The sequence below is a fragment of the Plasmodium vivax genome, chromosome 10, assembly GCF_000002415.2.
Source record: "Plasmodium vivax chromosome 10, whole genome shotgun sequence".
NCBI lineage: Eukaryota > Apicomplexa > Aconoidasida > Haemosporida > Plasmodiidae > Plasmodium > Plasmodium vivax.
This window is the reverse complement of record NC_009915.1, coordinates 158,359-181,741: the sequence shown is the minus strand read 5'-3', so window position 1 is coordinate 181,741 and position 23,383 is coordinate 158,359. Positions and strand designations below refer to the sequence as shown.

Sequence of the window (23,383 nt, the reverse complement as noted above, 5' to 3'; positions counted from 1 at the left end):
GGCGAGTTTGTGGGTGGGGGTAATATCCCAGGGGGGGTGCGCACGTGGGTAGCGAGTGGAAAATAAATAATTATGTGTGCATTCGCGTGGGGGCCAGTTTCTGCTGAGTGGCGCCACAGGATGCTTTTCCCTCGAAGGTGATTCCTCGTGACTCCCACAGGATGCTTTTCTCCCGAAGGTGATTCCTCCTGACTGCGCTTAGCTCTTTACGCAAAAGTGACTTGTACATGCGTAAGTCACGAGGAAGCAAAAGGGGGGAAGAAAAAAATTAACATTTTTCTAGTCACCCAAAGGTGATATGTTCACATGTGTAAGCGCATTTAAATGTACATTCAACACGTTTTTCTAATGCTTAGCAAATGGGGGGGAAATTGCAGCAATAAAATAAACCAGTGTACGCAAAATGGAGAATTGTGACGATCGCCAGAAATTAACACAACGTATATCGCATTTTACACGCTGTGCGCTTGTACATTTGTCGTTGCGAATGTCGAAGCACGTTCGATGTGTATGAAAATATATTTTGCGTTCGTCACAGTTTGTGCCAGCTTGCGGGAAAAAAAAAAAAAAAAGAAGAAAAAGAAGAAGAAAAAAAGCGAAAAAGCGAGAAAATGAAAAAACGAGAAAACGAGAAAACGAGAAAGAGGTCGAAGAAGGGCGATGCAATGGAAGTTACCAGTGGAAGCCGCACAATGGAAGTCACCAGTCGGAGTTACCAGTGGAAGCCACGCGAAAGGAAATAAAAAATGACCCTTTTTGAATTCGCAAAAAGGAATGTCTTAAAAAAAAAAAATTAATTCGCGAAGAAGGGAAGTTCAAAAGGCACAGCTTGTCTTGCTTGACCGCGTTACGAGGGGAGATGTACATATGTGTATGCACAAGCGTGCATACGTGTAGGCATACGTACGAATGTGCTTTCCGCAGGTGCGTGCTTTCTCTAGATTATTTTTATTTACATGATGGATGGAGAGAGGAATTTCCTTTAAGGGGAATGTATTTCCACAAACTGATGGGATGATACGAATTAAACGTTCAAGTTCTGCCTGAGCGGTTAGAAGGTTACGCGAAATTTTTCCTCCAACTGGTAATCAATCCCGTTACGCATAACTGTTTCGCGATTGCACTGGAGAGGGGCGGGAAAGAGGGCGCAGTTTGTCAATTTTTTTTGTCACCCTTTCAACTGCTTCCTTCCTTTTCCTGTCATTTTTAAAAGGCTGTTCTAATTTTACATGGGATGAACTGCTCTGAGGGAGTGCTCCCCCCTAGGAGCAGCACCCCCAAATTGTCATGTCCCTGGTACGTTGCATTCGAGCCATTTGGGGGGGTAACAATCACGAGGAAGAGATTCGCGCAAAATGCGAAACGAGAGTCGCCTCCTAAAAGGGGTAATATCCCCCTCTCATTTTTAAGCACATTAGGAATTAAAAAAAAATTAAAGTTTTCAAAGTTCGTAGTGTACATAAAGGGGGGGTGGGGGATAGAAGGCAAAAGGAAAGATTTTAAGTTAACGTATGGGGTGTTGAAGGGATAGGGGGAAAGTAAAGGGTTTCTATATATTCATACATATTATACACATATATACGTAGCTACACAGATGTGCGTTGCTACACACGCGAGCAAATGTGTACCGCGTTGTACGTGGGGGGGAAATTAAAAACAAAATGAACTGTTGATAAGTCGTTTTTTTTTTTTTTTTTTTTTTTTTTCTCCTCCGCAGTTACAAAGACGTATGATTTGCGTACATTTTGTTCCACTCTCTTGCCACATTTTCTGCGTCACTTTTGTCCTGTTTAAAATGATCGGCTACCTTTGAGTCTAACGGATCATCTGGCTCGGGGGATGACAACAGTGCCTGGATGCTCAGCAGTACTGTTCGTATTTGCAGTGCGGGGCTCCACTTATCTTTTAGTATGTCGAGGCATATTCGACCCAGTTTATCCTGTCAGGGGAGGTACACATGTTATAAGAGGCATACAAACTTACACAGCGTAGTGCACGCAATATTGTCTCATTCGGAGCAGTGATGGGAAAGAAATATAAAAAAAAAAAAAAAAAAAAACGGTTTCATTTACACAATTGAACGTGCACAAAACGGTACTATCCTTTTTGCCGCTCTGTTTCACTTCTCGCACTTACGATATTCGGGTGGTATATTTTTGTCAAGAACCGCACTTTGGGGGGCTCCATCGGGTATTGCTCGGGCAGGAAGAGTTCTAACTTGTAAGTTCCACCTATCGCGAATGTGTCATCGTGGAGAGGGGTGTGTGGATGTACAGGTGGTACGCGCAACCGCACACGCAGGTGCAACCGCTCACATAGGTGCAACACAAGCTAGGCTTATTGCACTGGCACGTGTGTGCCGCATATTTATGTAGACGTAAACAAGTGGCATCCGCTGCATCGTTATGTAGACACACACACGCGCGAATGGGTCAACCGGTTGAAGTTCATTTTTACGAAATAACCCGTTTGCATACCTTCGTATGGCGTTCCATCGGGCCCGTTTATTAAAATGTCAAAGTGTCTGTAGTTCTCTGGCACCGGAGCTGCAACTATGCCGGGTGCTGCACACGTGTAGGAAAAGCGGTTAAAAAGGGGGGGAAAAAATGGAAAAATTGTATTCAATCATAAAAAAGGGAGAGGAAGTGTTGCACGCTTCATGTGCATTTATCTATACACATGGGGGTCCATGTAAAATGTGCCACCAACGAGTGGTGAACAGTAGTTGGTATCTTTTAATTACGTGGTTCATTTGCTAAGTTCTGTGTTTCTTTCGTTATTCTTCTAGGTATTGACATATTCTACACGTTTTATAATATTTAAGTGTGCAAAAAAAAAAAAAAAAAAAAAAAAAAAAATCGAAGGGGGGATAACAAATGGAATGAAACTGACAAAAAGGGGTGAAAGTTGCGTACTAACCGAATGGCAGATGATGAAACGTTTTCTTTACAAACAAGATATGCAAACCATTTAATTATGTTAAGGAGGGAGATGCGCTACTGTTACTCTCGCTGCTATTGTTGCTTTCGCTTTCGCTTTAGCTGTTACTATTACTATTGTTTTTTTTTTGTTTTTTTTTTTTGAAGGCAATTCAAAATTTTGGGCCTTCTCTTCGCTATTTTCGCAAGAGGGCAAAATGTGGTACATAAAAACGAGTACTACTACATTCGTACAATATGCATATATACAATACAAATGCGTAACGTACGCACAGCAGGTTATTTGTCATATGCATAGGATTCACTTGTACACGTGAGATGATATCTGCTACAGCGATTTTGTGTGCCATTCATTTTGATAAGAGCTGCCATGTAGTTTAGAGAGTTTTCATTTTTTTGTTGTTTTTGCGTTGAAGTGTTACTTTTTTACGATTTTTTTTTTTTTTTATTTTAACATACGTTTTTTTTGTCATTTGCGGGATGGCATTTTTCTACGCACCGCGGCGACGGGGCGTTGCCTCTTTCGGCGTCCTCCTATGTACGCGCATTTGCGCACATGACACGGCGCGCGCATACTGCCACCTGCTTCGCTGCGACCGTTTTGGTTATGTTTTGCCCCTACGCCGTCGCCACGTTGTCGCTACTGCGTTACCACTTTGTCGCTACTATTTGTCACCATTCTGTCGCCACTTGGCCACCTGTTTTACTCCCCCAACCGCACAGACGCACCACGGGATGCAAAACGAACTGTTGTGTTTTGCAATACATTTCAACAAAGCGCGCGCCAAACTGTTTAACATTTATGTACACAATGGTTCACCCTACTTTTATGACGACGGAACGGTTACAAAAGCAGAAAAGGAGAGGGGCAAAATATGTGTATGCCACATTCGAATAAAATGATGTTTTTTTTTTTTTTTTTGGCGCACTTGCAAAGGAGCGGTCTCTGAATTGTATGCGGATTTAATTCTGTCGCATCCACTTCGCGCCTTTGCAGTTTTGCAACTTTTTTTTTGCGCTTTCCCGCCGTATTTAACTTTTTCAAAGTCGCACAAAAAATATAACCGTTGCGAGTGTACACGCGCATGGCTACTGGTGTATTTCGTGGGGACCATCCGTGTGGGTGGACACTTTCATGCAGCACTGCTGCCCATGAGAAGGTGCATGTCCGCGACTTTGCGCCCATCACTGAGGAAAGGGCATACGCGCATTTGGTGAGGTATCTCCAGGTGCAAACATAACAGCGCGGCAAAATGGTAGTATAGCTATTATTCATAAAATTAAAAACGGCATAAAAAAAAAAAAAAAAAAAAAAAAAAGAAAAAAAAAAAACCTAAGGAGAGAGAATACGTTTAACACTTTTCTTTCCTCTTCTCACAAAACACTTTACACTTTCGCGTAGGAATCTTCAAAACGGTTTGCACATCGTGTAAAAGGTTAAAACTGTGTGTCCTCGGAATGAACACGCCAGTATAGGAAAGAAGCGTGGCAATGGAATACTAACACGCATGGAGTTTAGGCATATGCGCACGTAAATACAAAAGGATAATAGGGGTGGGTGGGGCACACTGTTTGGTACAGTTTTGCAATGGCAAAGGTTACACGGGTAGGAAAGCAAATGCAGGCACTACGGGACGCGGTGATGGACCAGCCGCAGGATACACCTTGGCCGCACATCATATACACACATATTTATACACACAAAAATACTCCGCTCATTTCCCATGAGAATCCAACTCCTCCTGTGTGCACAACAGGGTCTTTCGCTTATACAGTAGCAATATAGCTATGTTAAAGTCACTGCACCCTCCACATAAATCAAGGGAAGAAAATTTATGCGTGCTTACCTTATCATCATCCATCTTATACCACATGGAATCGTTTCCTTTTTTTTTCTTACTGGCTAGCTGTTCCTTGTACGTATTGCTATCTGCGCCTATGGAGCTCCTCATTTTTTTCCAGGCAATGTAGTGACCACTTTCTTCGTTTCTCCCCTTGTGTGTGATTATTGAAATGAGTTCATATTCCCCCATGGGGATTTCCGTCAAGTCCTCCGTCGGGCTGCTACCCTCACCATGCGCTTCCTCCGTAGCTGTTGCCTCGGCTGCGGTTGCCTCGGCGGCCGTTCCCTCCACAGCCGTTGCCTCATCGCTCGTCACACCGTTAGTGTTATCGTTGGAGCTCTCGTTGGTGCTTTCGTTAACGCTAGTATCGTTCACGCCCTCGTTTTTCTGTGCACTTGCAGCAGTGCTTCCTCCAACAGCTTCGGCACCCCCGCGAGCGTTCAAGTCCGCTTCCTTCCTCTTCATCACAATATTTCGAGCTACCTTCAATTGAGTCTTCAATTCATCTGAGCAGAAATCGTAAATGTCAAACGTCTCTGGAAAACTCACCTTCCGGCATATCTTGGCCGTAACGACAGAAATGGCGTTATTCGTTTCGGAGATCTTCTTCGATTCGAAACGTAAAAAGTGAACAATTAGATATGGAGGGAGGGAGTTCATTTCAGATTTTTTTTCAAACAGGGCATCTTCCTTACTATCCTCAGATCGTTGCTTTTGAATTTTCTCAATCAGGGATAGTCGTATTCCTTCGTGCATGTGGTTCACAGGGGTGGTGTGCGTTCCCATGTAGCAAATCAGTTTATTGTGAAACTCTTCTGTCGTTTCGATTTCGTTGGCGGTTTCACTGGGTGGGTTTTCACTTGGTGCGTTATCCGATGAGGGTTTCTCCTTAGTTGGTTTCCCTCCCCCAGACGCGTCGTCCTCTATGCACCTAACCTTGCTGATCACCTTGAACGAAAACAACTTATCGCTAATTTTACAATCCGTCTGGTCATTCAATGAGGTGAGAATGGCATTCATACATTCTTCTGCATCCTGCTGGGCAAACTGTTTCGTCCTTAAATTGACAGTTCTAAATTTGGGGAATACATCCCTAAAGGATTTTAACAATTCCAGAGGGACATACGGCTCAGGAGACTTTCCAAAGGTTTGGGAAAAGTGAATATACGAATCGAATAAAATATCATTCGTAGATTTCAATAAATGTTTTTCCTTTCTTCCTATGCTGCAAAGGAAAGCCCCTAAATCGTCAAAGGAGGTTAAAAATTGCAACACTGCGTTGAAGTAGCAGGTGTTTCCTAAATTCACAATTCCCTGGTCTTCAAAAAGGATGTTTTCTTTTGCGTGTAATCTCTCTTTATCTTCTTTGGAGAGATCCTCCACAAACACTACAGGGGGGGGACTCTCTATTAAACTCTCTGCTGAACCGACTAGCATAATTTTGTCATTATGTTTTATGTTTAGCGAGGATAGATCTGTGTCATCTTTGATGAGGCCTTTATACATCAGTTTTTGTTTTTCGGGCGGGACGTTCGTGAGGGTCCTGGTGAGGGGAAAAGAAAAAATGGGCATTTAAAGGGTGAATGAACGTCAATCAGAGGGAGCATATACTAAACGAAAATGCGAACAAGGCATATTAGCAACAGTGCGAAGTGCACCCCTTTGTGTGAATCAAATGGGGAAATCGCACCATGCATGTATGCAGTTCCCCTCAAGACGTAACCCCAAAATGTTGCACAGGTGTGTGCACACACACGAAAGGGATCACTCAGGAGGAAGGGGGCGATAAATGTAAACATAATTTCGGGTGCGTCCATTTTTTCACATGTCTACATAAATATGCGCATATGCAGTAAGGGGGCACAAAAAAGGAAAGACGCATTCCATTTAGATCATTTCATCCTTTTGAACTATGCACATATGGGTGCCATTTCGGTAGAGTTACACTGTTTCGTCATGTAGTGTCCGCTCCGCACGTGTAAACTGTATCACCAGTAAGTTTACACATACGCACACTTCTTTTTTTTTTCACTTCCTCATTACCACAGCATCTCCTTGAATGCCAAGATCGTCTGAGACGTGTCGAGCTGTAGATCGCTGTACACGTGACTCTTCCATTTTACCGTCACATTAACAATTGTCATTTTTCCTCGGGGGCGGAAGGCCGTTTATGTTTTCACCAAGTTTTGAAAATGTAAGCGGAAGGGGATGTAACGAAAACAAAAGCAGAGGGTGATAAAATTAAGTAGAAAATATTCTCGAGGATTGCAAAAAAAAAAGGAAAACTACCGAAGCGCAGCTTCTGAACAATGGTAATCGGGTACTTATCCATTTATCAATTGACAATTAAAAGGTACTCAGATTGCGTTTCCATTTGATCGTCAAGGAGTTAAACAAAATAGGGGTTGAAAAAACAAAAAAAAAAAAAATAAAAAAATAAAGTACAGTGTGTTATTCATTTCAACATTGAAATGCTAGGGGGTATTTTTCCTCCTTTTTCTTTCATCATTTTGTACAAAAGTGGAAGCAAAATGAAGAGAAAGCGTAACAACAATAGGGGGCCATGATGCATAATCGCGAGGAAGAATTAAAGAAAGGGTGACATTTTTTGGTGATAAATTTTGAACAGGCCGAACGTCCACATAAATATGAGGAAAAACCCGTCACAAAAAAGGAAAAAATAAAAAAAAAAGGAGTACGGTATTTATGTACGCGTACGCTGCGGATAATAGTGGTACGCAAATTAAAAAAAAAAACAAAAAAAAAAAAACACAATTACAGCGATGCTAAGGCGTATCCAGCTGTAACTTCAATTTTGTTTACTCTTTTGGTACATGTGCTAATCAGATCATTTGCATTTCTTATCATAAAAAATGAATAGTTAAAGGTTGGATGGTTTTTCTTTTTTTTTTTGTTGTTTCCATGTACACAAAATGGTTTTAAAAATTCGTAGGCGTATAACTAGCGCAGACGGGATAGCAGCACCTCTGGGGGGTACTTAGTCAGATAAAAGAAAGAAACTGATTTGTGTAGCACGAAAAAAGGGGCGAGCCGTACGAATAATGAGGAGGTTACAATTCGTGGGAAGGCACGGAGGGGAAAGGAAAAAAAGCCAAAAGGCACACAAAGGGAGAAGTATGAAAGAAAAGACAAAATTGTGCGTTTTACCTCGCGCCTGCAGGGCAACAACCGGAGGATGATGGGAATTACGCCCACCATCAGGCTGAAGGGGGATCAGAAGGAAATCTTCACCCCATGTACGTAAGTACATAATACATCCGCCCATATGTATGTCTTTACGTTCGCACAGTGCGGCTGAATTTTTAAAGGCATAAATTAACTGTTGGCAATCCGTTACGGATTAAAATGCCCATGTTTAAAGAAAGTTAAAAAAATTGTTAACAATAGTGATACACAAAAAAAAAAAAAAAAAAAAAAATCCTTTTTTTTTGAATTACTCCAAAAGGAAAAAAGTCCCCTCGTTGCAACACAGACAAATGGAATTACAAAACATGGCGCTACCTTTAAGGCGCGTTTACACAAAAGGTAATTTCCGCAATGCGGGAGTGTACAGGGATTAATGTACAACTGAATGGAACCAGCATGCTATCTTGTTTCACCAACAGGAAAAAAACTGTTGCATTTTTTATGTCAACCCCGGGGGGGAAAAGGCTAGGACGGGTCATACACCCATAAGGTGTAGCGGATATGCGAACTGCGTTTTTCACCCCTGTGTTAATATGCACACATATAGGGAGGTACCCATCCATGTGCTGTGCCCCACGTGCGTATGTCCAGGGCATACCTCCAGTGATCTTCTTCTTCTTCTTCTCCCCCCCTGGCTAATCACACTGGGTCAATATCTCAGCGCCATTTTGCTGCACCAGAATGGTGTGCTCCCACTGCGAGCAAAACGCGTTGTCGTTGGTACACACGGTCCACTGATCCTTCCACGTATGGATTTTTCTACTTCCCTCCGATAGGATTGGCTCGATGGTGAATATCTGCCCCACTTGCATGTACTCATCGTCGGGGTGGCCATTCGGATAATGGTGTTCAATCAAAGGGTACATGTGCATATTTCGGCCAATGAAATGTCCACAGAATTCTTGTATCACATTAAACCCATTTCTCGTGGCATGCTCAGTTATGACTCGTCCAATTTCGGAGAATTTCTGGCCATGTTTACACACAGAAATGGCTTTGTAAAGGCATTCCTTGCTGACGTCAACTAGCTTCTGGTGGCTCTTCGAAATTGTGCCTATGCCTGTGGTCCCTGCGCAGTCTCCGAACACCCCATCGATGTAGACAGTGCAGTCGTACGTTATGATGTCGCCGTCTTTTAGTTTCCTCAAGTTGGGGATTCCGTGGCAGACCACTGCATGGGGGGGGAATGGGGAAGAAGCGACGGTTAGTGAAGGTGTTTAGCCAAAGGGGTGCAGCTGTTTAGCCAAAGGGGTGCAGCTGTTTAGCCAAAGGGGTGCAGCTGTTTAGCCAAAGGGGTGCAGCTGTTTAGCCAACTGGCACAACCGTTTGCCCATAATCGCCTTGCACATCGCTGAACCAACTGCGATCGCCGAAAGGCGCAGCAGTACCTTCGTTCGGAGAGGCGCAAACCGTTTTGGGAAAGCCGTGGAAATTGATGCCAGCCGGGTAGGCACCCTTTTCTACGTAAAAATTGAAGGCCATTTTGTCTATTTCGTCTGTTGTTACCCCTGCCTTTGAATTTTCCAAACAAAGCTTCAAACACTGGGCTGCAATTTTCGCAGCCTCCTTCATTTTGGCGATGCTTTCTTCATCCTTAATTTCGTAATCAACATTTGAATGTTTGACTAAGCCAGTTTCGGCGTAGGGGGGTCGGGCGATGTGCCCTGGGACGCTTTGCATCGGCGTTATTTGGTATTTGCCTTTAAGGAGGAAAAAAATTGCATTCAATTGGAAGCAGTTTATAAGGGCAGTTTGGTTTAAATTGTTGTGTGCGAGTTGGGCACCCATTTTGGGGGGCTGGCTATTTTTTTTGCGAGTGTATGCGCATTATGGACAAATAAATGGGCATGCATTGTAGCGCAGCGTGGGGAGGCATAGCTCTTTTTGTCCTTCCCAAAGGGAGGAGGAACGGCTGGGTAAAAATATAACCCATGGAGTAGGTGTCACCGTGTGGGAGGGGCAAATTGGACAAGGCAAAAATGAAATGCAGTGAATAGTACCAATTTTGTAAAGCCTAAATGCGCATGCCGATTGGCAACAAATCGAGGCGTCAAAATTGGGTGAACTGCATTCTCTCCACATGTTACAATGGGAACATTTTTTTAAAGAGAAGAGGTGAGTGTCCATCACGAAGGGTGGTGTGCCCAAATAGAAATTCACATTATGAGACGAAGACAGGTACACTGGCAAATGTGGGAGTTTTACTAAAGGGGAACAAATCTGACTTGTCCCTACATATGGCCGTTTCATTCGTTGCGGCGGCTGTGCCCTTTGATACTTCCTCTTGTTATGGAGAGGGGAGGCACACTACGCGCATAAGGGGCTTAGCCAAATGGACATATGCGCGTATGCGCGTGTACGTACAAAACTAAGGGGGGTATGCTCCCCTAGGACGCTCTACCTACATTTATAACGCCTGTGCAAGGGGATTAAAAGCTTTCTCCTCGCAAGACTTTGTTATTTTTTTGCCCCATTTGCTGCCTCATTTTTTTGCCCTATTTTTTGCCTCATTTTTTGGCCGCATTTTTTTTAATTACCATCCTGGAGCGTCGGCTTGAAGGAGCTCCTCTCCGGAACCTTAATTTTGTTTATTTTTGGAGTTAAGACATGGGTATGGAAGTTGGAATTCCTCTTTGGTAGGGCAGGTAAAAATTTACGCATAGTGAAGTTTTTCGTTAACAGAGGAATGAAAAAAAATGTACTTATATTTATTTAGGCGACTTTTTCCCTCATTGTTTTTTTTTTTTTTTTTTTCTCTCCTATGTAAATGATCAGATTATGTTGATCAAGGGGAGGGCAAAAAATACAAACGAGCATAAATAGGTATACGTTACATACATGTCTGGTTGTTGAGAGGATTCAATTCGCTTGTTTTTTTCTCTTTTATGAGCTCTACGAATGGGTTAAAAAAAAAAAAAAATATTCCATTTTGACGATCATGTTGCAACGAAGCAGTGAAGATGAAGGGCTAAAAAACGCGAAAAATATATTATTCAACTTGTTAGCATCGCTAAAGGGGCCCTATTTTTTGTACATAAAAAAATAAATATATGCAATATATAGTATACGTACAATGTAGTATACTTTTTTTTCATTCTTACAAAACGGGGTAAAAAAAAAAATACAGTTCTTCAATCCAGCGGCCACTCTGCAGCAAAAAAGAGGTTCGCGCGAATCGTACTACATATAATATATACGTATATAGTATATGTACATAATGTATTATGTATATATATAATATATATAATATATATAATACTTAAGCGTACACATACGCGTTTATAGCATTTTTGCCAGTACGAATATGCCCCTTTTTTCTTTCCTTTCTTTTTTTTAATAATGACGAAAAAGAAATTTTTCTTTCGTGTACCATTTTTATATTTAAAAAAAATATTTTTTCGAAAACAATCCTCTTAATCTTTGCAATATTATAATGTACTTCTAATTGTACAAATTTAAATACGCTAATCCCATAACCTTTAATGCTTTATGCAAATTCAATTATTTAATTTAAAAAAATTCAGTTTTGTTAAATTGTTACAAAACGTTAATTAAATTTTTAATACAATTAAAAAGCAGTTTTTTTTTGCCATCATTTTGTCATCATTTTATCATCATTTTGTCATCTTTTTGCCATCATTTTGTCATCTTTTTGCCATCATTTTGCCATCCTTTTGCCATCCTTTTGCCATCCTTTTGCCATCCTTTTGCCATCCTTTTGCCATCCTTTTGCCATCTCATTTGTCACAGTTTTTCCTTTACCCCATTTAATAACTCCCATCAAGGGGCGGTTTTTGATTCGCTCGGTTTACTGAAAACCATATTCTTTCAATCCATCGAAGAAAGCGTTTTCGTTTCGCTGCCTCGAAAATTTATGTTCATTCTGTATAATAAAAGCCATGCGCTAACGCGAATTTATACATGAACATAAGCTGACTGCGCTTGCCTACGCTTACCCACGCTGAGCGGATTTGTATATCCCTGCTCATTAACCAGTTGGGTCACCCGAAAAAGCGGGGAAGCATCGATTTTTTTCCTTTTCAAATATAGTCAGAGGCTCCATAAAGGAGTTAACACAAGAGAGTTTTCGCCAAACACCAGCACAAAAAGTATATATGCATATATGTATATATATATGCGGAGCATCCTTCAGAGCCCACCCGTTTAACCTTAAACGTCTTTACCCTTTGAAGCCTTTCGCCATTTTTTTAAAAACACCCACTTGCATTTGCCATAATACTGTTGTTACGCATATGCGCAGTCACAATTAGAATTCACATCGAAACGAAGGAGAAGCATCAGCACTCAGTTAAACCCACAACAAATTAGTTACACAAAGTAGCAGCCACTTTTTCAGAAGTGTCGAAGAGTATCCATATTCATCCCTTTTCATAGCCGCACAGCATATAGTAGTGTACCATAACAGTACTGCTATATTGTTGCAAAAGAAGAGGCATATATAGAAGTTACTCATAAATTATTGAACAAGCCACCCCCAACCCCATCCACTAATGCCACAAGGAATACAAACGATTACAAATAATAATCAGTTTTGTATAAACGTGCCCACCTTCTATTATGTTTTTAAAAGGCAAAGATTTTTCAAACAAAAAAAGAAAGAAAAAATGTTCTAGCAAAAACTAATTTCTTATCGTTTTTGTGCACGGTTTCATTTTTTTTACACGGAGAAAACATAGTCAAAACATAAAAAGCTGACGTAGATATTCAAATATAAAGTAAAGTACAGCCAAGTAGGGAGACCATTTAGGGAAACTCGGACCCTTTGCGCCATCATCATTTTTGAGTATTTCTATCATTTGTTCACTCTTGCGGGGAATATAGCAGAAACGGCAACAAAACAGACAGGAGGAGGACAGAGGAGGACTTCGTTCATCTTTGAAGGTTACATCATTTGGAGAAAAAAGACCGTGGCCGTAACAAATTGCTTTAAGAAAAAACGCATCGCAGATTAGCATGTCCAGATAGGGGACCTCACTTGGGAGAAGAGGCGTATGTTAGCGTTGCCACATCGATTTTTTTTTTTTTTACAGCTTTTTTTTTTTTTTATTTCTACTCCATTTTGTCGCATCGGTTTTAGGTATAGTTAACGCGTGTTGTTGAATTTGCAGTGAGTTGCCATCCTGTCGTTCTGTTGCCACTCCATTGTTATAACTTTTTTTTTCGTATTTTTTCGTATCTACCAAGTCGGCGGGGCTAGCCACGTGGATTTATCCCCCATGCCCGCATATGTACACGTATATATGGTTATATAGTTATATACTTACATACCACACAATTGCGCACCTGTGCATAGGCCTCACCGGAGCGGCGCAATTACTGTGACGACTGTTCCGTTGCATTTGCCCAGAGATAGAACGCCCCAAAAGGGGTGTTCCTCTACTGCATGGATATACATTATATACATAGGTATATATAGGTTCAGCCTGCGGGAGAAAACGCCCTGGTATTGGAAAGGGCAGAAGCGCCAGTTTATCAGTATATCTTTTTTATTTACCCCCCTTTGTTCGTAAATCCGTTTGCTGCTAACCCGTTTGCCGCCAACCTGTATACCTCTTTCCCTCTGTTGTACGTGGTGCGTGCGTACACGATTATACAATGCGCACCCGCTAACCTGCTTGCACACCGGGCGGCAAGAAGGCATATATATAAGAAGACAAGGCGAAGCGACGCGCGCAACAAGCAAAACGCACCGAGCGCAGTGAAGGCACACTATACTCGACCTTACGAGGGCACACGCTGGTTAATAACCCCCCCTTACCACACGTCGTTCTTTTAAATGAATGAATTTTGTGTTTTAAGAAAGGATGAAGAAAAAATATATTTTGGGAGTAACTCAAAAGATTTTACAGGGTCAGATAAATCAACAAAAATATATATACAGGGAGAAACCAATAACGATGACGAAATAATTTTTAACAACTTTGACGAAATTCATGAGGAGAGGGAATTAAACGAAGACATCATTTGTGTTTATGGAAATTCTTTTAAAAATGAGGAAGCAATAATAAATGGTGGAGGGTACGACTCGGAGGATAAGTGTGCCCAAGTTTGTATCCCGAATCTTAATCAAGTAAATTTGAAATACGTGCTGCGCTTTGTGGCTGATTGCTGTTCATTTCTCTGTGCCGTAGGGATGTGGGGCATTTTAGAGGACGTTTTACGGATACTTTCGGATGATAATTATTATGTGAAGCTGTATTATTACTTAATTTTTACCATATTATTTACTTCTTTCACGTGCACTTTTAATTTGTACCTGTCGAAACGCGAGCAGAAGAGTGGCTACATGTGTGAGGAATTGGAGTGCCGTGTGTGACGGGTCGAAAGCGGGGTCGTACGCAAAAAAATGAAGGCAAACGGATGATGGAACGGTAATGGAAAAAGGGACCCCTTTTACTGGCCTTCCCACCGTAGTAATGACGATTTTTGTGCCCTACTTATCAGGAGGAACGTGCACGTAGGTACCTATGTAGTAGGTGCGTATGGGCATATATATATACACCTACCACATGTGCATATTATTGTGCCTTTTTATGGGCGCGCATGCGACTTGTATTTTGACCACAATTTTTAGATGATTTTACCGCTTTAACGTTTTTTTGCTGATATTTTTTAGCTGCTTTTTCAGCTGACTTTTTTTTAACAGCTGTGCTCGCGCAGCTCTTTTGTGATACCCTTGATGCATTCACCATTTTTACTTTTCCCTTTTTTTTTTCGTTGCCCCCTTCGTTTATACGCATGGGCGTGCGCGAACTTATGCATATTTGATTATTTACATGCATGAATGGACTTTAACACGAGGGGAGAAAAAGCCTTTCCGTAGAGGTCAAAAAATGTAAAAAGTTAAACGGGAACGTGGTGAGGCGGAAAAGCGGCAAAGCGGCAAAGCGAAGCAGAATGCGAGCTTAGCAGTACTTTTCCCCACCGACTACGCCCAAATGAGCGTTCTTTAAAAGAGAAGTGACTTGTAGTGGGCCCGCACAATCAAACATGTTTAACAAAGGATGACTGTTATGTTGAGTCATTTTTGTGAAAAGGCGCGAAATGAATCGTCGCACGAAGGATTACTCTGCTTATACGCTCAACTGTTCCTGCGAGCGGTGTGCCCACGCGGGGTAATCCCACATGGGGGGGAGACAATTGGCTTAAAAAATGGTAAAAATTGGTAAAAATTGGTAAATTTTGGCAACAATTGCGTAAGGGTGCCTTTCCAAACCCGGTGAACATGAAATAATTTCCTCTTAAAACATAAATGTGAAAGGAGTGTCGCTTAATTTTCTTGCTCTGCACTTTTGCGAAGTGTGCACAGCCATGTGGTGTGCAAAATGTTCACCACTAGGCAGGTGGACAATTACGGCGGCTCCTTTGTTGAGGGGGCCAAAATGCTGTTATGCCCCATTGTGTAGGCCATTTCTTTTTCCCTCCACCTTAATAAGGGGTGAACATTTTGGCTAAAATACGATTGAACGGGTGAAGAAGTGTCATATAGGCACATATACACATCCGCGCGTAGGACAATACATGTAACTAAGTTGCGGTGTATGCTCGGGGCACCACATATTGTTCGCCCATTTACACAAGATGGAGCAGCTGGGCATTCTTCCAAAAAATGGACCTCTGGAAAAATTTAACTCTCTTGAAAATGCGCCTTTTCTTTTTTAAAAAAGTTGGCGCAACAGCATTTAATGTGTTGAATGAATTGCCCTAAAATTCATTTTGGCCATTCCGTGGCGGTGAAAACGTCTCTTTAGTTCTTCCCCCACGTATAGCGCTCCTCATTTAACGCTCTCATAAAACATGAACATGTGTGTATATACTTATATAAAATTAAAAGTCGTCACGATGCCACGTGTTCGCCTATATTTTTGCTTAAAAAGCATGCGCTTGTAGCTCGGGGAACGTCTAACCTTTTTTCTCTTTTGTGCATACAAAATATGGACCAAGAAGACGAGGGGAAAAACCCGGTTGTTTTTATAGACCAAAAAAAGGGGTAAAAAATTGGTTCTTTTTATAGACCAAAAAAAGGAGTAAAAAATTGGTTCTTTTTATAGACCAAAAAAAAGGGTAAAAACTTGGTTCTTTTTATAGACCCAAAAAACGGTTATTTTTATAGGCCAAAAAAAGATGGGTAAAGCATCCGCTACTCCTTTTCATTGGTCAAAAAAAAGTGGGTACGAAAATTGTTCTTCCCTTTTTAACTTTAAATGACCTGTGGCATGTTTGCATCCACGCAGTTTTAGGCTAAAAAGGTTAAGTGCGTATCTTGAGGAGAAAAAATGGGTGGCCACTTCATCGTGTGGGTGCGGCCTGAAGGGAGTATGCTTAAGTACGTGCGTGCGTATAAGTGTATACTGCTCATATGTGTTTAAGTGCAGGCCGTGTGCCCCCGCGCCTACATGCACCAAACGCGCGCACTGCCACTTGCATGAAAAAGGCGGCGCACTCCACTTTTTCGCGCCACATAAAATTTAAAAAAAAACGAAAAAAAAAAGGGCCAGTAAAAGCATATTGCATTATCTCACTCTGCATATCGCAATTGCATTGTATTATACCTGGGCAGTTCCTTAAGAAATTTTTTTCCCTCCAGTTATGTAACGTTATATATACTCTCCTGTGAACTTGTTGCCAAAGTACATTTTTGCGAAGGCCTTTATCCACTTCCAACGATTTTTTACTCTTGCATTTGTGAAACTTACCAGGTTTTGGATTTCACTCATTAATTGCAAAGATAATAAAAAAAACGTCATTTTCACCAGCCCATTTTGGTTTTCCCCTTTGACGCGCCCACAACAAAATGGATGCTAACAGAAGTAAGAATTGAGAGAAACTTCGAGAGTTAGGAGTTGGCCAAATTGCGCATAAATGTGATGCTACAGGTGGATATTTATGCGTACTGTGCGATTGTAAGGATGTACGGATGGATGCATGCTTTTTTTTTTTTTTTTTTTTTTAAACCCCACATGGGTATGCAACAAAATGTATGAAGTGTACGTACACGATAAGAAACGAACGAGGGGTGGAAGCCTACAGCAGGAGGGCCACATCGTGCCTTCTAGCAATTGCATAAAATGAACGCCTCTCGTATTTCCCATTTTGCATGCCACGTGGAGCAGCAGCACGTGTGGAAGTGTAAATTCGCTTCGTGCCGCGTGTAGATAAACCTTTTACCCCGCTGCTAACCCGCTACTAAGCCGCTGCTAACCCCGCTTTGCCATTTCCCCTTTACCCCCTCCAGTTGAAGAGCTGAAGCAGTTCGTATCCCTCTGCAAGCAAGACCCGTCCATTTTGCAGAAGCCCGAGTTTTCCTTCCTGAAGGAATTTATCGAAAGCTTCGGTGGGAAGGTGCCAAAGGACAAGGACTTTTATGAACAAATTCCAAGCGAAGATAGCACCGAGGAAAAGTCCCTAAATGAAGAAAAGGAAGAGCAAGATGATGAAGATGAGGAGGAAGTAGAGGAAGAACAGGAGCAAGAGGAAGAAAATGATGAAGATTTAATGAAAGAAGAAACGATTGAATGCCCCCCTTTAGCTCCAACCATAGAAGGAGATTTATCCGAAGAGGTGATTGAAGAAATCTGCAACTTGAAAGAACAAGCTGTAAATTTAGTACAGGAAAATAATTTTGAAGAAGCCTTAGAAAAATACAATAAAATAATTTCCTATGGAAATCCATCAGCCATGATATACACAAAAAGGGCATCCGTTTTGTTAAATTTGAAAAGACCAAAGGCTTGCATACGAGATTGCACAGAGGCACTAAATTTAAATATAGATAGTGCCAATGCTTATAAAATTAGAGCCAAGGCATACAGATTCCTGGGGAAATGGGAAAGTGCGCATGCAGATATTGAACAAGGGCAGAAAATCGATTATGATGAAGATTTATGGGAAATGCAAAAACTGATTGAAGAAAAATACAAGAAGATTTATGAAAAGAGAAGGTACAAAATTAATAAGGAGGAAGAAAAGAAAAGGAAAAAAAGGGAACAGGAATTGAAGAAAAGGTTGGCCGCTAAAAAGGCTGCAGAGAAGGCGTATAAGGATAACAGCAAGAGGGAAAATTACGACTCGGACTCCTCAGATTCGTCCTATAGCCAACCCGACTTTTCTGGCGATTTCCCGGGAGGCATGCCAGGTGGGTTAGGTGGCGGAATGGGAGGAGGGTTTCCCGGCGGATTGGGTGGAGGGATGCCAGGCGGGATGGGAGGAGGATACCCAGGTGGCTTTCCAGGCGGATTAGGAGGTGGCATGGGGGGAGGAATGCCCGGCGGAATGGGTGGAGGAATGGGAGGAGGTATGCCAGGCGGATTAGGAGGCGGATTAGGGGGCGGATTAGGGGGTGGATTAGGAGGAATGCCCGGCGGAATGGGAGGAGGCATGCCCGGCGGAATGGGGGGCGGAATGCCCGGTGGCATGCCAGACCTAAATTCGCCTGAAATGAAAGAGCTCTTCAGCAACCCGCAATTCTACCAAATGATGCAAAACATGATGAGCAACCCCGAGTTACTGTCCAAGTATGCCAATGACCCAAAGTACAAGCACATTTTTGAGAACTTAAAAAATTCCGATTTAGGAAACATGGGGAAGCCCGGCGGAAACGGAAAAATTTGATTTTCCCCAAGGGCGTTATGCCTCCCCACACGTATGAAAGTTGTTGACTATCTGAGCACACGTGTGTACGTCTGTACGTGGGTACATGTACATTATTTTACCTTACTGCAAATGTGAGAAAAAAAGCATCGTCACCCCATACGTAAATTTCGCGCGCCGTGCCTGTGCTGCGCTATGCTGAGCACCGTGCTAGTGAAGTGGCATGCCCGGATGAGCACCACACTAGCGAGGTGGCACACCGGCTGCACAGCGTACTAGCGTGCCCGCTTACTCCCCTGCGCGCATGCTTAAACACGTGGGCATGCATATATATACCTATGTCAACGGTGTGCCCCTGTGCCAAGGCATGTACAAAAAAACAAGCTAAAACCTACACGCTCTTTTTACTCACTCGTTTAACTTATTCGTTTTTATAAAACCCCTTTTTTTCCTTGCTGGAAAACTTGAATGAACGAAGCGTAGCAGTAAAAAAAAAAAGAGGTGAAAAAAAAAAAAAAAAAAAAAAAGGAATAAGCAATTCCAGGTGCAAAAATGGCACGCACACTCGAAGGGAAAAAAAGTGTCACAAAAACTGGAAAAACAGACGCGCGAAAAAATGCAGAGCGAAGTTGCAGGGCAAAACTCAAAAACAAAAAGTTATTAAAACTCAAAAACTAAAATGATACTAAAACTCAAAAACTAAAATCATAGTAAAACTCAAATACTACACTCAAAAAAAAAGAAGCGCAAAAAAAAATGGGGAAAAAAATTATTCCTTGCGCAAAGGTGAACGAAGCAAGCGCGCGCTGTGTAGGGAAGCGCAAAAAATAAAGCTTGCTGCAAGAAAGGGGGGAAAAATCTCAATCTTGGGAACAGGCCACCATTAGCCGTTCCTCCTTAAGCAACTCTCTTGAAAAAATTCCTGCGTAGAAAAAGGAAAATAGACAATGTCAACGGGGCATCACATAAAAAAAAATAGCTACAAAAGCAATGCATGTGAGGAGGGGCACATTTGGCGGATATGCCCCCCTTCCATATTCACTTGCACATGCACATCCACGTGCTCACGCTCATGTCCGTTTCGCCTCCACTTACGTCAATAACGTCTGCTGAGGGTCTTTCTTGTTCTTATTGTCGAAGGGGGAGTTTTCTTTGGCGTTTTCCTTGTTTTTCCTTTCCTGCGATTTGGGGCCTCTCTTCTTCTTTGATATGCTCTTGTCGACCACAACGAAGTAGCCATTTTCATAAAACATGTCTACACTTTCGTCCTGCCATGTAGGGATATATGGGGAGTAAAAAAAAAAAAAAAAATAGCACTGTGTGGTTAGAAGGCATCATACAGAATTTCTCGCCTGGTTGGTATTTATAAACATGTGGAATATTTTTCTTTAAATTACCCAACTAACTGCGTTAATCACCTCTTGCGCTTCCTCTTCCGTGTAGACGATTTTGCTGGAAATTTTCTTCTCCGTTGATTCTGCATAGGGGAACAAAAATGGGGAAGTAATGTGAAGGTGGCGAAATGGGGATAAAAAAGGACGGCGGTGGATTCCCTCAGCTGTGAGAAAAGCGCTCAATTTGTAATTTCACTTTTTTTTTTTTTTTTTACCCTTTTCCCAGAATGAGCTATCAAAATCGGGCATCTTCACATTCAGGTCATTATTTGACACTGCGAATGGGGGTGGGGGAAGCAGCGAATGTTCCATGTGGGGGGAAATTATGTGCACGCAAACAGGTGGAACTGTTCTGACCGTGCAGTCGACTGTTGTTCCCGCGCGTGCGACACATGCTCATAGAATTGTCACCCTCTTTTGCGCATTTTTATTTCCTCCTTCATTCACTCCAAGTGTCAGTTTATTCTTTTTTTTTTCATTATCATTCAGTGGGATTTACCGTCCAGTTTCATTTGCTTCTCGTCATTTTCAACTTCTTCCTTGGGCAATTCGTTCTTCTTTCTCCCTGTTTTGGGCCAAAGGGGAGAAGAAGTAGCATTGGCGTTTTTATATGCGGAAGGTTGGCGCTCGCATTGGCGGTGAGCCGCACCAACGAGTGTGCAGATACACACATGAAGCGAAGCATACATATGTAAGTCAGTTTACGCATGGCGAAACGCACTAATGGGTCTCCCTTATTTACCTCTTCTGCTTGGTGCGACCGCAGCTTCACCTTCGTTTTCAGCCTTGTTCGTAGTGACCACCACCGTGGCGGCCTTTGGTTTCCTTCCCCTTTTCGGTTTGTTCTCATTTCCGTTTATTATCTCCCCCACAGCACACTCCTTTTTGTCGTTGGCGGCACAAGCGTCGATGTTCACCTTTCGTTTCCTGCCTGGGGTTTTTCTCTCCTTCATGTTGTTCTCAGCGATTTTTGCGTTCGTGCTTTGAATCATGCGGGACATGAAGGACTTCCAGTTGTTGTTTTCGAGGGTGGTGCTTTCCGCGTTTTCGAAGTTGCTGCCAGCCACGCCGCTTTCCAAGTTGCCGCCACTCACGCCGCCTTCGAAGTTGCCGCCACTCACGCCGCTTTCCAAATTGCCGCCAGCCACGCCGAACACGTTGTGGTCGAAGTTCAGGCCAAGAAGGTTCTGTTGATAATTCATGCCAACCATGTTGTCTGCAAAATGGGTGTCTTCCATTTTGGCCTCATAATTGGCGCCAACCATATTATCCACGTAAGTTGCGCCCATCATTTGATTCATACCTTGTGCAGCTACAGCATTAGATTCGTTTCCCTCTTTGGGTTGAAAAGGATCAACTTTTTCTTCCTTAGGTTTCTTCTTTCTAAGATATATGTCTATACATTCGGTACTAGCTCTGGACTTGTTGCAGTTCCTTCCTCTCCTTCCATTTTTCTTTTCATGAGTACCAGCATTGCCTACACTCTGCTCGAGATTGACACTTTTCGCAGCTTCCTTATCAGCAAGGTTTTCCTCAGCTATGTACATAATGTGTGGAAATTGGTAACATGCGTTGGGGCTATACTCGTCTATTTTGGCCTTCACATCGGTGAGCAGCATGTTGGAGAATCTACAAGGGGGGGTGTATATGTGTGAGGGGAGGGAAGCATGTCGAATGTGCCTCCCTCGGGTTGACAGATTAACCCCCTCATTTCACTGCACAGGAGAAGGACAAACAGATACGAATCATCTTCTTATCACCACAGGCTAAGCCTAAACTAATGTACATATGCACAGGTGGTTGATTACTCCGGGATGATGGGCTGTCCGTGTGCGTCCTTCTGGCATGTCTTGTGGATCTCGTTAAGTTCCTGAAAGGGGGAGCAATTCGGGCAGGGAGAAATGAAAACGAAAAGAAAGTTTAACGGAATAGAGACGCGAAGTGAAAGAAGTGAAAGGAGTGGTCCCTTTTTTAAGCGCCACGTTCACCGCAGCTTTACGCGTAATGGCACAAGGCCAAATCTCCCGCGACATTACCTGCTTCCACAGGGCGGACAAATTTGCCTTGTTCTTATTCGACTGCACGCTGTAGATATTTACGGTGTAGTTACCCTCTCTTAGCATTCCTGCGTGGTGGTGGGAGGGAAAAGAGATGAACATTTTCCAAGTGGGGAGCCTGTTATAAAAAGTGACGTAACAGTGCCGATGCGGGTATCGAAAGGGGTATCTAACACTACCGCCGCAGTCGTCACCACCACTACCGCAGCTCGCTGAAAAGGGCCATTACTGAGAGCGTCCGTTTCGTGGAAAATGGAACAGATGTATTCGGTCTTGCTCTTATTAAATCCTTCAACCAAATAAGTGGGGCACAGCTGGTCCTTCCTATTCTCGAAGTAGTACAGGATGAATCTGCAGGGGGGAGCAGCATGCGAAGGGAAGGAAGCGGTCAAAAGGGGAGTCGTCATCGAGGGGTAGCTCATCGAGGTGGTCGAGAAAGGAACAAAAGGGAGAGTTCATGCGTACACAGTAGGGGCAAAAAATTACAATTTTATTATTATATTTTTTTTTTTCCCTCTTTTCAGCTGATATGCCGAAAGAGATGAGCACACACATGCACGCTCAAGTGTGTACTCCCTTGACCCACTTTTGGCACAAGTCGGACGATAACTTCAACACGTGTTTGATGCCCAGGATGGTAATCTAAATGGGGGAAGAGGGGGTCTTTTAGGATAGCTCAAAAATGGTTAGCTTTATTTTGACGGTGTTACACAACACATATAGTATACAATCATATGCATGTGAAGGTGTCCACTTGAGAAGTATAAGCTAAGTGGCATGGGCAATTGGGGGAGAACTTATTCGCGTGGTTCAACGCATCGAAAGGGTGATCCACGTATGGTACACACTGCTACAACACGAATGGCGCTCAATTTTTTGCAAGTCGTATCTTTCTCTTCATGTGCACACATGTATAGACGGAGGGAAACGCGGAAATGCAAAGCGGCACTGCAGAATGGATAACACTGCGTGGATGTCTCTCTAACAAAATTGCCACGACGTATATGTATATATGTACGTATGTATGTACGTATGTATGTATGCATGCGTGTGTGTATTTTTTTTTTTTTCCTGGTTACGATATATCCGTCGGCTATGAGTGAATCGAAGAAATGAAGCAGCTGCTCTGTGCTCGATATGCTGTTAACACTTTGCATATTTTTTTAGGAAAACTAAAAATGGGACTCTCCTTCAGCTGTTAATGAAGAATTGAGCATGTAGAGGATGTGCGGTTTGGTGAGCAGCACGCTGGCAGTGCGAAGGTGAAAGCGTGGCAGGGGTCGCTTCTCCACCTCGCTGACACGTACACACATACGTAGATACATGCATGT

At 42.5% G+C, this 23,383-nt stretch overlaps 6 protein-coding genes across 6 annotated transcripts, besides 14 other annotated features; 2 read left to right on the top strand and 4 right to left on the bottom strand.

Moving 5' to 3' along the window:
- Positions 1-736: 736 nt before the first annotated feature.
- Positions 737-771: a microsatellite.
- Positions 772-1,706: 935 nt separating this feature from the next.
- PVX_079885 (ubiquitin-conjugating enzyme E2, putative) lies at positions 1,707-3,031 on the bottom strand. Its single transcript, XM_001613635.1, has 4 exons — positions 2,744-3,031; positions 2,478-2,564; positions 2,137-2,231; positions 1,707-1,939 (listed from the first exon to the last, which is right to left on the bottom strand). Exons 1-4 carry the CDS (start codon positions 2,796-2,798, stop codon positions 1,718-1,720), a joined length of 459 nt encoding a protein of 152 aa, XP_001613685.1. The 5' UTR covers positions 2,799-3,031; the 3' UTR covers positions 1,707-1,717.
- Positions 1,896-1,984: a microsatellite.
- Positions 3,032-3,895: 864 nt separating the features above from the next.
- Positions 3,896-3,929: a microsatellite.
- A 497-nt stretch (positions 3,930-4,426) lies between these two features.
- Positions 4,427-4,461: a microsatellite.
- A 193-nt stretch (positions 4,462-4,654) lies between these two features.
- On the bottom strand, positions 4,655-7,396 carry PVX_079880 (ubiquitin carboxyl-terminal hydrolase, putative; the record flags this gene model as incomplete). The annotated part of the gene is made up of 2 exons (XM_001613634.1): positions 6,827-7,396; positions 4,655-6,326 (listed from the first exon to the last, which is right to left on the bottom strand). The coding sequence occupies exons 1-2, from the start codon at positions 6,925-6,927 to the stop codon at positions 4,655-4,657; spliced, it is 1,773 nt and encodes a 590-aa protein (XP_001613684.1). The 5' UTR covers positions 6,928-7,396.
- A 1,229-nt stretch (positions 7,397-8,625) lies between these two features.
- PVX_079875 (methionine aminopeptidase, putative) lies at positions 8,626-11,026 on the bottom strand (the record flags this gene model as incomplete). Its single annotated transcript, XM_001613633.1, has 4 exons — positions 10,829-11,026; positions 10,528-10,621; positions 9,379-9,690; positions 8,626-9,161 (listed from the first exon to the last, which is right to left on the bottom strand). Exons 3-4 carry the CDS (start codon positions 9,668-9,670, stop codon positions 8,626-8,628), a joined length of 828 nt encoding a protein of 275 aa, XP_001613683.1. The 5' UTR covers positions 9,671-9,690; positions 10,528-10,621; positions 10,829-11,026.
- Positions 11,027-13,562: 2,536 nt separating this feature from the next.
- Positions 13,563-13,586: a microsatellite.
- A 201-nt stretch (positions 13,587-13,787) lies between these two features.
- On the top strand, positions 13,788-14,327 carry PVX_079870 (hypothetical protein, conserved; the record flags this gene model as incomplete). The annotated part of the gene is made up of 1 exon (XM_001613632.1): positions 13,788-14,327. One exon carries the CDS (start codon positions 13,788-13,790, stop codon positions 14,325-14,327), a length of 540 nt encoding a protein of 179 aa, XP_001613682.1.
- A 453-nt stretch (positions 14,328-14,780) lies between these two features.
- Positions 14,781-14,821: a microsatellite.
- Positions 14,822-16,325: 1,504 nt separating this feature from the next.
- Positions 16,326-16,539: a microsatellite.
- Positions 16,503-19,097, top strand: PVX_079865 (hsp70 interacting protein, putative). Its single transcript, XM_001613631.1, has 2 exons — positions 16,503-16,821; positions 17,247-19,097. Exons 1-2 carry the CDS (start codon positions 16,806-16,808, stop codon positions 18,620-18,622), a joined length of 1,392 nt encoding a protein of 463 aa, XP_001613681.1. The 5' UTR covers positions 16,503-16,805; the 3' UTR covers positions 18,623-19,097.
- Positions 16,540-16,593: a microsatellite.
- Positions 16,626-16,645: a microsatellite.
- Positions 17,814-17,839: a microsatellite.
- Positions 18,817-18,837: a microsatellite.
- Positions 19,098-19,437: 340 nt separating the features above from the next.
- Positions 19,438-19,460: a microsatellite.
- Positions 19,461-19,692: 232 nt separating this feature from the next.
- Positions 19,693-23,209, bottom strand: PVX_079860 (hypothetical protein, conserved; the record flags this gene model as incomplete). The annotated part of the gene is made up of 10 exons (XM_001613630.1): positions 19,693-19,869; positions 20,020-20,078; positions 20,211-20,270; positions 20,495-20,560; positions 20,768-21,624; positions 21,804-21,865; positions 22,032-22,120; positions 22,282-22,403; positions 22,663-22,694; positions 23,132-23,209. The coding sequence occupies 10 exons, from the start codon at positions 23,207-23,209 to the stop codon at positions 19,693-19,695; spliced, it is 1,602 nt and encodes a 533-aa protein (XP_001613680.1).
- Positions 19,705-19,736: a microsatellite.
- Positions 21,949-22,000: a microsatellite.
- Positions 23,210-23,383: the final 174 nt, after the last annotated feature.

What these genes read in the sequence shown, in the direction of transcription:
- PVX_079885 (XM_001613635.1), bottom strand. Translation starts at nt 2,798, where the DNA reads ATGTCAATACCTAGAAGAATAACGAAAGAAACACAGAACTTAGCAAAT. An exon ending in GAACTTAGCAAATGAACCAC is followed by an intron (nt 2,565 to 2,743) that starts GTAATTAAAAGA and finishes ACACGTGTGCAG; the next exon opens with CACCCGGCATAGTTGCAGCT. An exon ending in CGATGGAACGCCATACGAAG is followed by an intron (nt 2,232 to 2,477) that starts GTATGCAAACGG and finishes CATTCGCGATAG; the next exon opens with GTGGAACTTACAAGTTAGAA.